Source organism: Helianthus annuus, chromosome 17 (genome assembly GCF_002127325.2).
Source record: "Helianthus annuus cultivar XRQ/B chromosome 17, HanXRQr2.0-SUNRISE, whole genome shotgun sequence".
Taxonomy (NCBI): Eukaryota; Viridiplantae; Streptophyta; class Magnoliopsida; order Asterales; family Asteraceae; genus Helianthus; species Helianthus annuus.
In genome coordinates this window covers 33,065,804-33,080,231 of record NC_035449.2, presented here as the reverse complement: position 1 = coordinate 33,080,231, position 14,428 = coordinate 33,065,804, and the positions used below count along the sequence as shown (strand labels likewise).

At 36.8% G+C, this 14,428-nt stretch overlaps 2 protein-coding genes and 1 long non-coding RNA gene across 3 annotated transcripts; all 3 read left to right on the top strand.

Annotated features, from left to right (window-relative positions):
* Positions 1-3,909: 3,909 nt before the first annotated feature.
* Positions 3,910-5,836, top strand: LOC118489160. Its single transcript, XM_035986824.1, has 6 exons — positions 3,910-4,353; positions 4,451-4,499; positions 4,625-4,704; positions 4,783-4,931; positions 5,035-5,104; positions 5,527-5,836. Exons 1-5 carry the CDS (start codon positions 4,322-4,324, stop codon positions 5,055-5,057), a joined length of 333 nt encoding a protein of 110 aa, XP_035842717.1. The 5' UTR covers positions 3,910-4,321; the 3' UTR covers positions 5,058-5,104; positions 5,527-5,836.
* Positions 5,837-6,055: 219 nt separating this feature from the next.
* On the top strand, positions 6,056-8,011 carry LOC118489159. The gene is made up of 3 exons (XR_004886557.1): positions 6,056-6,522; positions 7,077-7,255; positions 7,755-8,011. It is a non-coding gene; the product is annotated as an uncharacterized LOC118489159 (long non-coding RNA).
* A 252-nt stretch (positions 8,012-8,263) lies between these two features.
* On the top strand, positions 8,264-10,686 carry LOC110923962 (zinc finger MYM-type protein 1-like). The gene is made up of 5 exons (XM_022168013.1): positions 8,264-8,606; positions 8,670-9,074; positions 9,148-9,585; positions 9,784-10,351; positions 10,452-10,686. Exons 1-5 carry the CDS (start codon positions 8,264-8,266, stop codon positions 10,684-10,686), a joined length of 1,989 nt encoding a protein of 662 aa, XP_022023705.1.
* Positions 10,687-14,428: the final 3,742 nt, after the last annotated feature.

Genomic DNA, 14,428 nt, shown 5'->3' with positions numbered 1-14,428 from the left:
GATTATGAATACAATGATAAAAGCAAATGTTGAGGTTTACATAGACAGCAAATTGTGGAGACTATCATATGAGCCCAATTTCATCTTTTTGGACACACGATATCACTTCAACAGCCAAATGCTAGTGCTTACTCTAATTCAGACACAATATCATCATCATCATCATCGAGGCTCTCAAGTGAACCTAGTTTCAACAACATCGAGCACTTATCGAGGCAAGGTATCAGCTTTAGAAAACAGACCATTTAACCTATAATGGTAACTAGATACATTCAACCATCCTTGCACAGATGGATGGATCTATACGCATCATCAATTCATCATAGCCCAAAATAAAATTTAAAAACAATATCGAGACTGAGATTCGCCCTTGACACCTACATATGTTAGGGTTTACAAACAATATCGTTGACGTCAATGTTTTCAGAACCGGACCGGACGTCGAACCGGTTTGGTCACTGGTCCGACAGGTTCAACTGGTTCGACCGGATGTAAGAACCGGCTGGTGTCTTGAAATTAATAGGGTGAAATTTGAAAAACAAATGCCGAAATCCGATTCACTCATTTAATAACCCGGTTCAACCGGTCGGTTTTCCGGTCCGACCGTCGGTTCACCGGTTCGATGTAAATCCGGTCCAATATACTGAATTGGACTGGTCAGACCTCTGGTTCCCGGTCCAACCGGTCGGTCCGATCCGGTTTTTAAAACATTGGTTGACGTAAAGGACTGCCGGCAACGCCAGCACAACCCCCGTAACACCCCCTCCAATATTTCAATCTCAATTTTCTTTCTCTAAGAAATCGAACAATTCTCTCTCTAATGGAGTGAAATGTGCGAGTGTATGGCTGAAATGAAAAGGGGGGAAAAGTAAAGGAAGCAATCTACAGTGGTGAAAAACTAAAAGTTACAATAGTAACTGATGTAAACCCCTGTTATCTATACTATCTATTAAAGGAGCTTAGAAACTGATGTAATTTTGCCTACGTGTCAAGTTCTCAGCTATGCCACATAGTCCAAAGTGATGTCATAATTCGTGATTTATAAAATGTTAATAAATCACAATTTAAAATGGCAAAATCTAAAAATCATCTCAATAAAAAGCGGGTGTTTTAAATTTCAAATTCAAATTTCAAATTCAAAAAACTTATTATAATCTCTCTCAAAATAAATGTCTTCAAAATCTAAAAATCATCTCTCTCAGATGCTCTCTTTCTCTCTCACTAGATCGTGATTCAACTAGATGCAGATTATACTACGGTAAACCCTTTCTCAGATGCTCTCTAAAAATCATCTCTCTCAGATGCTCTCTTTCTCATGTAAACCCTAATTTTCGTTTTGTAGGTTTTGAACAAGATAAAGGTTTGGACTACGGTATTCAACTCCGGTTCCGATTCAGATAATGGTGATTCAACTCCGGTTCCGATTCAGGTTTGGACTACATACCTTTCACCTTCATCTCATCCAATCTTCATCTCGACAAGCATAAACAACTGGAACGAGGGTTTCAAACGAGAAAATGACAACAAAAGGGGGACTTTGTACGCCGCCCTCACCGGCCACCTCACCGATTCCGATTCAGGTTTGGACTACATACCTCACAACAGAACCATCTACGCCGCCCTCACCGGCCGCCGGTCCGTAGCTCCTCGGTCACTCCTCTGTCGCCTGAATCGCCTGTCACTCCTCTGGTTTTGAGTTGCCCATCAAATCTGCACAGGTAAACAATGATTTCGAAATTTTTATCCACCTTTTTTATTTAAGGCTTCTATTTGGTGCCCTAGATGGTTCCAATTGTAGAGGTGGTGATGAAGCCTTTCTTTATCTACTCAATAATCATGAAATTTTATATAACTTTATATCACTGTTCTTCTTAATTTTTATTTTTGTGTGTTCAGGACTGATGGTGCCTTTATCACTGGTTATAATGACGGTTATGTCACCATATGGAATGTTCAAAGTAAAAAAAGAGTTTTTGAGGTAATTTTCATTATCCGATGATACGTTCTTATGAACTAAAGTTAAAGTTTTAGTGGCACTAAAGGAGCTCTAAATAATTAAATATGCAATTTTAAAATGTTTTTCAAAGGATTTGACACAATTTTGATCTTGCTGTTATGTCAGATGCCAAAATTTGAAAACAGTATTGCTTCATTAGCATACAACTGTGGTGGACAACTTCTGTCTGTTGCTTCAAGCTATACATACCAAGAAGCGAATGAATTGTAAGCATATTTTGAGAATTTTGAATATGTTGGGGTTTAATGGGTTAAACTAGGTTTAATTATATGCTGGAGTTAGTGGCTTTTTGGTTGAAAAGTTAAGTTGACTATACTAAAGAATATGTTTTGACATTTTTTTTTGTTATGTTATTAGTTGATATATACTTGATTGAACCTATGTGGAGCATTGTTTTTGCCACCAATTATGTTTTAACTTTGGTTTATTGATGTAGATCTCGTCGTTTCGAGAGAGCAGATCGGATAGTAGACGGTTTTACATATTTACGGCTACCAAAACGCTTCACTTAATGGGTTAAAGTAGGTTTAATTATATGCTGAACTTAGTGGTTTAAAATGATTAAAGATCATAAATTTTTAGTTGAAAAGTTGAGTAGACTATACTAAAGAATCTGTTTTGACATTTTTTTTGTTATGTTATTAGTTGAACATATGTTTTACTTTTGGTCAACTTTTAAAAAGAAAGATAAGGTATGTTTTTCAAAATGTCCAATCAGGGCCGGCTTCATAGGCTTGGTAACCTAGGCACGAGCCTAGGGTCACCAAAAAATTAGAGCCTCCGAATTTTTAGAAAGTTTTTATATTTAGTTATATGTATTAGGCCCAAATTAATACGTTTATTTCAAAACTAAACAGGTTTTTCATTGAAAAAATCCAAAATAATTATTGTTTGGCAAAAAAAGGCCAAGTTTCAAAGCTCATTTCGCTTTGATTTCCAACTATTACAACACAACCACCATCGACCTAATCATCATTATTTAGCGGCCTAAAGCCCAAAAATACAACCGCAATCATCGTTCCCATTTCCCATAGCAACCTGCTTTCAATTTCTAGGCTATCGGCTTTCACTAGCCGAAAAAAGTAAGGGCAATCACCCATGGCGTCAGGATTGGAGGAGAGTCTGTCAGCGAAATTAGGGCCCTCACTTTATAGTTCGCTTAGAGTCTCCAAAAACATAGGAACGGCCCTGTGTCCAATAGAAACCTCTGTTGGGCTCAACAGACGTTTGAATAACTCAATCAGTGGTTTGAACATCTGTTTTACTTTTGGTCAACTTTGAAAAAGAAAGATAAGGTCTGTAGAGGTGTTTTACATGATAGTTGCGACGGTGAAGAATCTCTTGATTAATAAGTGAGTTTTTGTTTTAAACTAATTAGATCTTTATGATATTTGTATAGATTTTTAGGTTTTGAATGACATTTTATTGAATCTGTTTTAAACTGGAGGATCCTCATCTGTCAATTATTTCTTCAGTCATGGGAGGACCTGGATACGCAGGACATGTATAGCTTTGTCTATCTGTATTTCATCTGTCAGTTATTTTTTTTTTGTATAATTTGGTTTAGCATTAATTTTGTTCATTGGTGATGTTTACTAATCTATACTTGATTTGATTTATTTTGATTAAATGATGGTTGGGCGTTTACAGTCGAGCACAAGTTCATACCTTATTTTGATGCTGCTACAAAGGTATGCTCTTATGGAGATTGGATCTTAATGGATTAATTTGTGTTTATAGGTTAATTTGCGATATTCGATAACTGTACTGAAAGCCGAATAAAACAAGAATATGGGTTTGTTAATTTTTGGTTTCAGTTTTAGTTTTTGTTGTTAATGAATCTAATTTTGTATTTTCCTATTCTCAACTCCTAAATGTTCCAACAAATTATATTAATGTTCCAACATTGTAATCTTTGTAATGTAATCGAACAAGGCACGAGGATGTAATCGGTATCGATGGTATGGTAAGCTTTATATATCATGATAGCAGGCTTGTGTTGTTGACTATCTGACTTCTTCACTATAGACCTTTGACTTCTCATATTTTTTGTTTATCAGGGCTTTGATGATAAACTACCTGCAGAAAATCTTTTTCACCTTCAGATACAATCTTCTTAAAACGCAGTTAGCTCCCTTCTGCCTTTGCACTCGAGGGCCAATCTCCGTCCGGCCCGAGGAAACCTTTGCACGCCTCCGTTACCTTTTGGGAATGGGAGCGTATGGATTGATTCGGATTAATATGGAATTATTACCACACGCTCATTCTATATTTTCAATGCACGAGATCTTGTAGCACTTACCAATGAGGCCCTATCGATTAGTATTACACAGACGGTATGTCGTAATCTTCTCCCTTTTCTATCAATTTCGCACAATTTCTATTTCTCGATTTTGATTTGTTTATGTGTATATATATCATGATTTGTTCTAGAATCAGAAGATTTGTGAGAAGCCATTTTTTGTTCTCTCCTTTTGTTCAGGTATTCAATCATTAAAGTATCATACTCTGATTTCTATTAATTTGTTCACATGATTTTGTTCTTTTAAGTTCAATCGATTACTTCTAATGATAATTATGATTAACAAATTCCTTTCTTTCCTTAAGATTCTTTCCATGGTGATGTTGGAGTTGAAAATGAAGTTGACTCAAACACTGAGTCTTAATTCAGTGGCCACTCTGATGAAGTGTGTGAGCTTTTGTATTTAGTTTAATGTTTTGATCCTAAACATAATACATTTGTTACTTATAACTGTTTCTATCAGGATGATGCTAAGGATGCATCTGAGACAAAAGCTATTGTGGAACCAACTTCAAAAGCATAGGAGGGGAGTGGTGATGAGGGCTCAGAGGATAGTTCTAAAGAGGAGCATATTCCTTCTCCACGAAGAAAATGGCCGTTTGTCAGCGGAAGGTTGGTGTTTAGTGTTCGACTGTAATCTTTGCTATATTCGACTTATTTTTAGTTCAGATCAACAATTTCTTATCATTACTATTATTGTTTTTGTTGTTTATAGCGACTGGCCAGATTCTGGTGTGATATGATGGTGGTGACTGATTGTTCAAGAGAATGACGGTGGAGATGTTGTAAGTTGTTTGCACACGAGTCGTAAATAATAATATTTTTATTTTATCATCCGAGTCGTCCGTAACGAGTGTCGAGTCTGGATAATCATGATGGATCAAATCATCATGATCTCAAACAACGGCTGATGGTAATTATGTTGAATATTGTGAATGAAGGTTGTTGATTTTTATTAGGTTATTTAGAAACTGAATTTGAAATGTTGTTGATTCTAGGGTTACTGAGAACAATGAATTAATTGTTCTGTTAAAAAATTGGGATGTTTAAGAGGATTGCCTATGATAAATAGTTACATAAATTAATAAAATTGATTAGTGGTTGGTGCGATGAGTTTTTTAATAGATCAGTTGCTTTTGTTTCTTTTTAGGTATTGGTTTCTCCGTTTTTCAGGTTATGTGGTGCTAAAACACTATGATAATTGCAGAATTTTGAAATTGGTGGCGACCGTGAAAGAATGCCAAAACTGATCAGTCGTTCTTTTGGAATCCTCAAATGTTTGGTTTTAAAATCATTAGTATGACTATGCTCTGGAAGGAAAATAGAAAAATGTTGGAGAGAAAGGTACCGAGTAAATGTCAACCGAGTCTTCAACATCACCACTGACATAACAAATATCGTCTGCACACTACCTGCCAAATCCACCTCAGCTGCAACTCAAGCAACTCCAATTCCCAACACATCAGTTGTGCAACTAAAGACGAACATGCATTAGCAAATCGACAACTTTTCCAAACACAAGGTATGTACTTATTTTGTTCACTAAATATCATGTGACAAGGCTAAACATAAGGATTACCTCTTTCCTAAATGAAAAAGCTAATTTTTATTTAAAAAACTGAAAAGGCTAAACTGAGTATAGTGGTCGACTTGCCCAAATCGGTTGTTTTGGCATCTAATAGTTGGATTTTAGTAGGGTGAGCATTGGGGTAAAACCGGAACCTCATGATGTTCATGTTGTTGATGTTGATTTTGTTAGAGATGATGCACCGATCAGTGAGATTACAGATTCAGGTATTCATCTATAACTATGTGTTCATAATTTTTATACGATTTGTAATGCAAACTGTGTGATTGTTTAAATCTGTTTGCCCTGTTTCTCATAATACACATGAGCTGTGCATTTTCAATCTATTATATTCCAGATTTTCATATTCATGTTCTTAAATATTTTCGTTTTGCAAGTTTAGTTAGATATTTAAAAAAAAGAACCCCAAAAGAATCTGATACTTTTAGTTGCAACAAGTTGATGCAATTACAAGTCGGAAGGATGGGCAGAAAGGCGAAGCTGATGCTTGATATACTTTGGGTTAAATCTCTTGAAGCTCATGTTTAACGTCCAAAACTGAATCATTTTTATTGAAAGGATGACAAGAAGGGTGGATAAACTACTAAAGACATGAGGCTCTTTGTCTCTTACCTGGTATGAGTCCTCTTCGTGAGTTTTTTTTTTTTTTTTTTTTTTTTTTTTTTTTTTTTTTTGTAGAAACCAAATAATTAAAGATAAGCTGCATAATATATAATGATAAGTATTGTGAGTCAGATGTAACCGGAAATGTTTGTTAAATTACAAGACTATGCTAGACATATCCTTCTAGGTACTCATGATATGTGTGTGAGATGAATAAAGTAATTAGAAATAAAAAAACATTAAAACAGTTAAAAGATGAAAAGCGAAAATGTTTGTGTGATCTATGCATAACTATTGTTTTTGTGTAGGGGCTGTTTTTAACAGGCTCGATGATGGTTTCTACCATAGTAAACAAGTTTCATTCTTTACTTTTGCCATATGTTATTAGCATAAGTCACCAACTTTTTTAATATGGTTTTCGGAAAATGGGCTGTAAAATATGTCATTATGTACTCTATACGCATATATATAATTATATATTAGTTGTAATTTTAATCTTTATACGATATATGGAGTTATATTATATAAAGCGATTTTTATTGTTATAAAAAGTTGTTGTTTTGTAGGTTTTGGAGAAGTTGTATAAAGCTATATGGGGTTTAGAGGGTGGAGTGGGTAGCATTATCATGTCTCCAACGCGGGAGTTAGCCGACCAGCTTGGAAACTTCGTGGATTTAGTGTAGGTCTTGTGTATCGTTCTGCAACTCAAAAGACCGTTGATGGTCCATCACGAAGGGCTGCCAAGGTATAACGCTTATAACTTGTGTGATAAAGATTATAAATTGGGCGATTAGGAAAAGTCAAAACGAACTAATTTTCTCCAGCAAACGAGTGAAACCGGATCGCTGGCCGTGATCATGTCCACGACCTACTTTTGAATCAAACATTGGTCAAAAAATTTGTATATAGAAAGGGAACAATGGTGCAACTCTTATCTTTAAACAGTATGATGTAATATATATTTGGGAGTGAAAATAGCTTGTGATATACGCTTGTCAGAGCCGGCCCTTAAGGAGGGTGGGGAGGACAACCGAACAGGGCCCGTGATTTCGTAGGGCCCGTAATTTTTAAAAAAGAATCCGATATTATATATGTAAAAAAAATTTTAATAGGGTATAACCAAAAAAATATTAACATAGGCCCACTTAAAAAATCCTATTGTTTAAACTATTTAGCCCATTAGGTTAGCGAGCCCAATACCCAAATATTATCTAAAAAAACTAATTAAGAAAATAAAGTGGCAGTGGGTGGCAATCAGGATTCCGGAAAAGAAACGTCGGAACTGAGGATTGAGGAAGAACAGAAACGTCGGAACTGGCCCAGTTGCACAACCGATCGGCGATCATCATTCATCATCAGCAGACAGCAGGCCTTCGATTTCATCATTTCAGTCACAACAAGCAGGTCAGCAGTAGTGCAGTACGCACGGCCTTCGTTTTATCGTTTATGTTGTCGATTGTCGAACATATGGAATTCATTTATTCGGTTATATGTCGAATTCATTTATTCACAGCAGGATTGATTTTCATCTTTTCGATTTCCATTATATATGTTGAATTTCAGTTATGTCGATTTCGGATTTCAGTTCATTTATGTTGTTGTCGAATTTCACTATTTCAGTTACGTCAATTTCGGATTTCAGTTCATATATGTCGAATTTCAGTTATGTCGATTTATTTAGTTAACTTATGTCGATTTCGGATTTCAGTTCATTTATGTTGTTGTCGAACATTATTTAGGCGTTAATGACTTAATGGCTCCTAAACAACCATCCGGATGGCAAAAGCGTCAAAAGAGGAAACGACAAGATGAATTGGTGAAGTCACAAAAGGGTGCTATGCAAAAATTTTTGACGCCTAATCCGCCTATTGTTGATGTGGAAAAACCACAAGAGCATGTTGAAGTAGAACGGGAACACGATGAAGTAGAACAAGAGCAAGAACGTGTGGAAGTAGAAGACGAAGAACATGTTGAAAAGCAACAAGAACAAGAACATGTTGAAGAGCAACAACAAGAAGAGCATGTTGATTATATATTTGATCCAAGAAGGTGGGAAGGACTAAATGCGGATGAGATTAAACTATTGGTCGCGAAAGGTCCTAAAAGAGATACTAGTATTGAATTTGGTCCATATGATAAATTTAATAGATGATTTTCAGCCACTATTTATACAAGAACATTATCAAACTTGGAGAAGTGTGATAGAGAATGGCTAGTATATTCGAAAGAGCTAGATAAGATGTTTTGTTTTTGTTGCAAAGTGTTTAGAAATGGGGCGCCAAAAGGTAGATTGGGAGGTGTAGGTTTTGATGATTGGCACCATGCTACCGGTAGAGTGAAAGAACATGAAGTTTCTTTAGATCATCTCATAAATATGAAAAAGTGGTTTGATTTGCGTAAAAGATTGAAGTCGGACGACACAATTGATAAATTTCAACATGAGCAATTCAAGAAGGAAGCGGATTATTGGAAACAAGTCCTTTTTAGAATCATTGCGCTAATCAAGTTTCTTGTTAAGCATAATTTAGCATTTCGTGGAAATAAAGAAAAGTTGTATGAAAAAGGTAATTGAAATTGTTTTGTTTTGTTTTAGTTCCATTTATTCTTACTTAATTTTTTGTTGATTGTATTTAACAGGTAATGGAAATTTCTTGGGTCTAGTTGAGATGTTGGAAGAGTTTGATCCGGTTATCAAAGAGCATGTTCGGCGGATCACTAGTGACGATATTCATGTGCATTATCTTGGACACAAGATCCAAAATGAGATAATACTTATGCTTACTGATGAAATTAAAAAAGAACTCATTAAGAACATAAAAGAAGCAAAGTACTACTCAATCATACTGGATTGTACCCCCGATTCTAGTCACAAAGAACAGATGACTATAATAGTGAGGTATGTAAAGTTCTCATCTAATTCTGTTATTGTTGAGGAGTCATTTTTGGGGTTTTTGAATGCTAATGATACCACTGGGAAGGGACAATTTGATGTAACTTATGCGGAGTTACAAAATCTTGGTCTTGAAATTGATGACATGCGTGGCCAAGGATATGACAATGGGGCAAATATGAAAGGTTCACTTCAAGGAGTCCAAACGAGATTTTTAAAAGAAAATCCAAGAGCATTTTACACTCCTTGTGGTAGCCATTCACTTAACCTTACATTATGTGATATGGCTTATAGTTGTGTTAAAGGAAAGAGTTTTTTTGGACACGTCCAACGGATTTATACGATTTTTGCAAATTCTATCAATCGTTGGTAAATTTTGAAAGATAATGTGAAAAACTGGAGTCTAAAGTCATTGTCTCAAACTCGTTGGGAAAGTCGTTTTGAGAGTGTTAAGGCAATCAAATTGCAACTTGATGATGTGCGGGAAGCTTTGCTTGAAGTTGGAGAGACAGATAGTGATGCTACAATTGCAGAGGAAGCATTAGCTTTAGCAGAAAATCAACTTAGTGGATTTGATTTTTTGGTATCAATTGTCATTTGGTATGAAGTGTTAAACCGGGTGAATATTGTGAGCAAAAAATTACAAGCAAAGGATATGCATCTTGAAATTGCTATTCAAGAAATAAACAATTTGATTGAGTACTTTAAGGATTATAGAGAAACCGGTTTTCCTAAAGCGGTTGAAGAAGCTACGGAGATTGCTAGTGAAATGGAAATTGATCCCATATTTAAAGAAAAACGTAAGATTAAAAGGAAAAAAAGAAAAGATGAGACTTCTAGTAGTGAAGAAGTTGCATTTACAGTAGAAGAGAATTTCAGAGTAAACTTTTTCTTATATATTGTGGATCAAGCTATTGCTTCTTTAGAGAAAAGATTTGAACAATTTAAATGGTACGAGGGTTTATTTGGTTTTTTTGTTTCCACGTACATTGAGGATTATTAAAGATGAAGATCTTAAGTCGTCTTGTCATCGTCTTGAAAATGCACTCAGGTTTAAAGAAAAATCGGATATTGATGGCGAGGCACTTTATACAGAGCTTAATTTATTTCGTGACTCACTAACCAATAAATTTAGCAGTCCTGTAGATGTTTTGGAGTATATGAAAGAAGACGGTTATTCCCCAGAAGCATGCAATGCATATAGGATATTGTTGACTATTCCAGTCACCGTGGCATCTGCAGAAAGAAGTTTTTCGAAGTTGAAGTTATTGAAATCTTACCTATGATCTTCAATGTCCCAAGAAAGACTTAGTGGGTTGGCGATGATTGCTATCGAGAACGAAGTCTTAAATGATATAAACTGTGAAGAGTTGATTCACCAATTTGCTATCAAGAATGCAAGGAGAGCTTCACGAATCATTGGTTAGCTATTAGCTTATTAGTTTTTACGGTATGTCATTCATTCGAATACTATATTTTGTATTTTGTTAATTGCATTGTTTATCGAATGCTATATTTTTGTCAACCGTTCAAAGTTGTATGAAAAAAACTAGTTTAAATTTTTTATTTAGTTAAAACCTAAGGGCACGTTTTTCGAGCTCGAACAGGGTACATGAATTCTCAGGGCCGGTCCTGATGCTTGTGATATATCTCTCCTTTTGTTCAGGTATTCAATCATTAAAGTATCATACTCTGATTTCTATTGATTTGTTCACACGATTTTGTTCTTTTAAGTTCAATCGATTACTTCCAATGATAATTATTGTTTTGGTCAAAAATCAGACAAGGATAATGCAACCAAACTCTCTGTTACGGGGTATGATGCTTGAATTGGTAAACAACAATGAGGATCACTCAGAAATGAATTGCACAAGTGACACAAAGATTTATACGAGGAAAAAGCCCTTGATCAATGAATGATCTCCGGCATAAAAAACCTCGGGTGATGGAAACTACCGATCACCAACTCAAATTAAACAATAATTCTTTTACAACTTCGGATGATAGCGAGCTAAGTACAAGGATCACTATAGTATATCGTGTAAAAATGTATGAAAAATGCTAAGTGTTTCGCCGAGAGCTGGTGAGTGCAGTTGTACGAGTGTGTGTAGCCAAAAATAGCCAAGTGTTCTAAAAATAGCTCGCTATCCCCTTTAAAAATAGTAAATATCTAGCCTAACTAACTGTCCGCATTTCGTGCCCTCTTCCCACGTTCTCCATAACGTTCACAATGGCCAAGCACGTGCAGAATTGAAGGGAATATGCTCCAGGAATATCGCCATGACCAAGTCCCAGCCGGTACTCCTGCAAAACAATACCAAATTCAAAGTGAACAACCTTTAGTATAAGGATCCTTAGGATGATCCATGATCCTGATCCTGAAGCACTTCTGAGGATCACTATCTGTCACAGAAGTAAGGATCACCAAACAGGATAACACTTGAGGATCACAGGTCATTAGGAAATCCTCCCATAACAATTGCCCCCAAAATATAAGGAGTGATTATATAAAATAAATGAGTTATATTTTGTTGATCTTATCCGCAACTAGCTAACGGATAAGTAGCCGTTAAACATGGACTAGCCGTTGCATATCTGACGTCACAGAAGTGACTACCCTGCAAGATCATGATTATAAATAGGAGTTAGAGATAGGATCAATTTGCATTTAAATCTAAGAGAAACTCCCTTTAAATTCTCATCCGAAGATCAATCAGGTATTCTCTTTTCCTCTTCTTCCTTCTCTTACTCTGTTTTACTTCTTTTACCATCATCTCGTCGAAAATGATGATCCGGAACTCTCCCGCTAAGGATCACCAGAAGAACAGCCCTCTGAAAAGTCAAGGGATCATCAAGGATTCAGCGACTGAGAGGTGTTGCTTTACTGATCCACAAGTAGATAGGATCCGGCACTGCTTTCCGGCGAACACCTTCTTTAAACCTTTCGATCCTACTGTTCTGAGTGACTACATCTCTGAGACTTGGGTAGCTTTCCCAGTCACTTCTTTTATGATAGGATATACGTATCCTTTCCCAGAATTCACCCAATCTTTTTTCTCCCTCACCGGCATCTCCTATATCCAAGCTATGCCTATGATCTGGAGGGTGTTATATACCCTTGAAAGGATCATCGAGCAGGAAGGGATTGACCTAGGAATGTCGGAGTTGGCTGAGATGTATGATCTCACAACGTTTGGATCCCACCGATATTTGTTCAAACGAAAACCTGGTGAAGAACACCCAATTTTTAAAGCCACCAAGAACGACACCAACTGGAAACGGCGTTTCTTCTTCGTCAAAAGAGATTCTATCCCCAATGGAAATGATCTACCAAGGAAATGGGCCACCCATGGTAGGATAGAGGATCCTGAGAAGGATCACCAGACAGTCTTCTTTTTGTATAAGGATCACTGACACCCTTCTGTTTTTGTTGTACAGCTGTCACTATTTCACACCTCATACCATCTCCTGTCACTGAGGTAAGACTCGCTGCTTTTAGAAGACTCGGTCCTGAAACAAGATCATTCAAGACAATCACCCAGGATTCACAAGAGGTATCCTCAGGCTCAGTCACCATGTCAAGTAAGTATCCTGTTTTTACATAGTTAAAGATTTAAATAAATAGTTGAATAGAAATAGGATAAGGATACTTATCTTGTTTTAAATGTGTAGGTGCTGGAAAATCATCCAAGACTGCCTCCAAGTTTAGCCTTGCTGATCTTGACACCATGAGATCCACCAAGAAAAAGGCCACTGCAAGCCCTAGCGTCTCGATCCCCAAGGCACCCAGCAAAGGAAGGGGTGGTAAGAAGAGGAAGAACCCTGAAGTTGAGGATCTACAAGGCCTGCCATTGATCCGCCACCAGTTCCTCGAATACTTCAATGACGTAAGGATCACTGATTCTGTTTATATATCCTACTTGTTTGAGGATCACCTGATCTTGAACTGCCTTGTCTTTTTTGCAGAAATTTGCTGAGATTGAAGATTATGTGGGGAATGTTGAGGAGCAGGACAGGAAGATTGCTGACCTCCAACAAGTTGCACTGCTCAAGGACCTTAAGATTGACGACCTCCAAAAAGACCTCCAAAATGCCAAAAATGAGACGACCAAGGTGCTAATCAATGCTGATTACGAGAAGCATGAGATCACCCAGGATGCTAAAGTCTCTGCTGCCATAGCGATGTATAAGACCAACTTGCAGATGGCCTTGGAAGCTCAGGATCCCTACTTCGATAGGAGCACCTGGGATGTGGAAGGCTGGAAGGCAAGGTTGGCTGAGCTGGATGACGAGGAGGAGGCTGAGGAGATCCTGACGATCGAGGCTGGAGGCAGTGGCAAGGATCATGGTGGTGAAGCTAGTGGAGCTGGGAATGGTGATGCAGGGAAGGTGTAGGCTGCATGATTGGGCAATGATGGACACTTCTAGACATAGCCGGAGCCCAATTTTTAGGTTTGGTGGTAGTTTTGTTAAACAATGGTTGGTTTGTACTTAAACAATAGTTTTAGGGTTAAGGATCTAGGATCCTTTGGACAATAGGTAGGATTACAAATGGTGGAGGGATCCTCTGTTAGGGGGATGAAGCCATTGTGATCCTGCCGCCTTTAATTTCCTGCACTTGCTATAACCGCATAAACAATGGACACCCGTTGCCAACCCATGTGGACGGGCCACGTTTTGCTGGTAGAAACGTGGGTTGGCAATTTTGACAACTTTTGACGGTTAAACTTTTGTTAATAAAATAACTTTAATCTTTTTTGGCTTATCTTGTGTTGGTATCCTTATACATCCTTTTAATTCTCAATTGTTTTGATATACACTTGTCTAAATAAGAAAAGTTGAACAAATTAGATAGAAAATATTTAGGATATGATCCAGGATCAAATATCCTATAGTTGAAAAATTCCAAAAAGTAGTATATTTTAAGGATCATAAGTTCAGTTGTCAAAGTACAAGGGTTATTCAAATAATCAATGAATAAAATCAAAATAGTTAAGGATCATACCTGAGGATCCACGTTAGGATCCT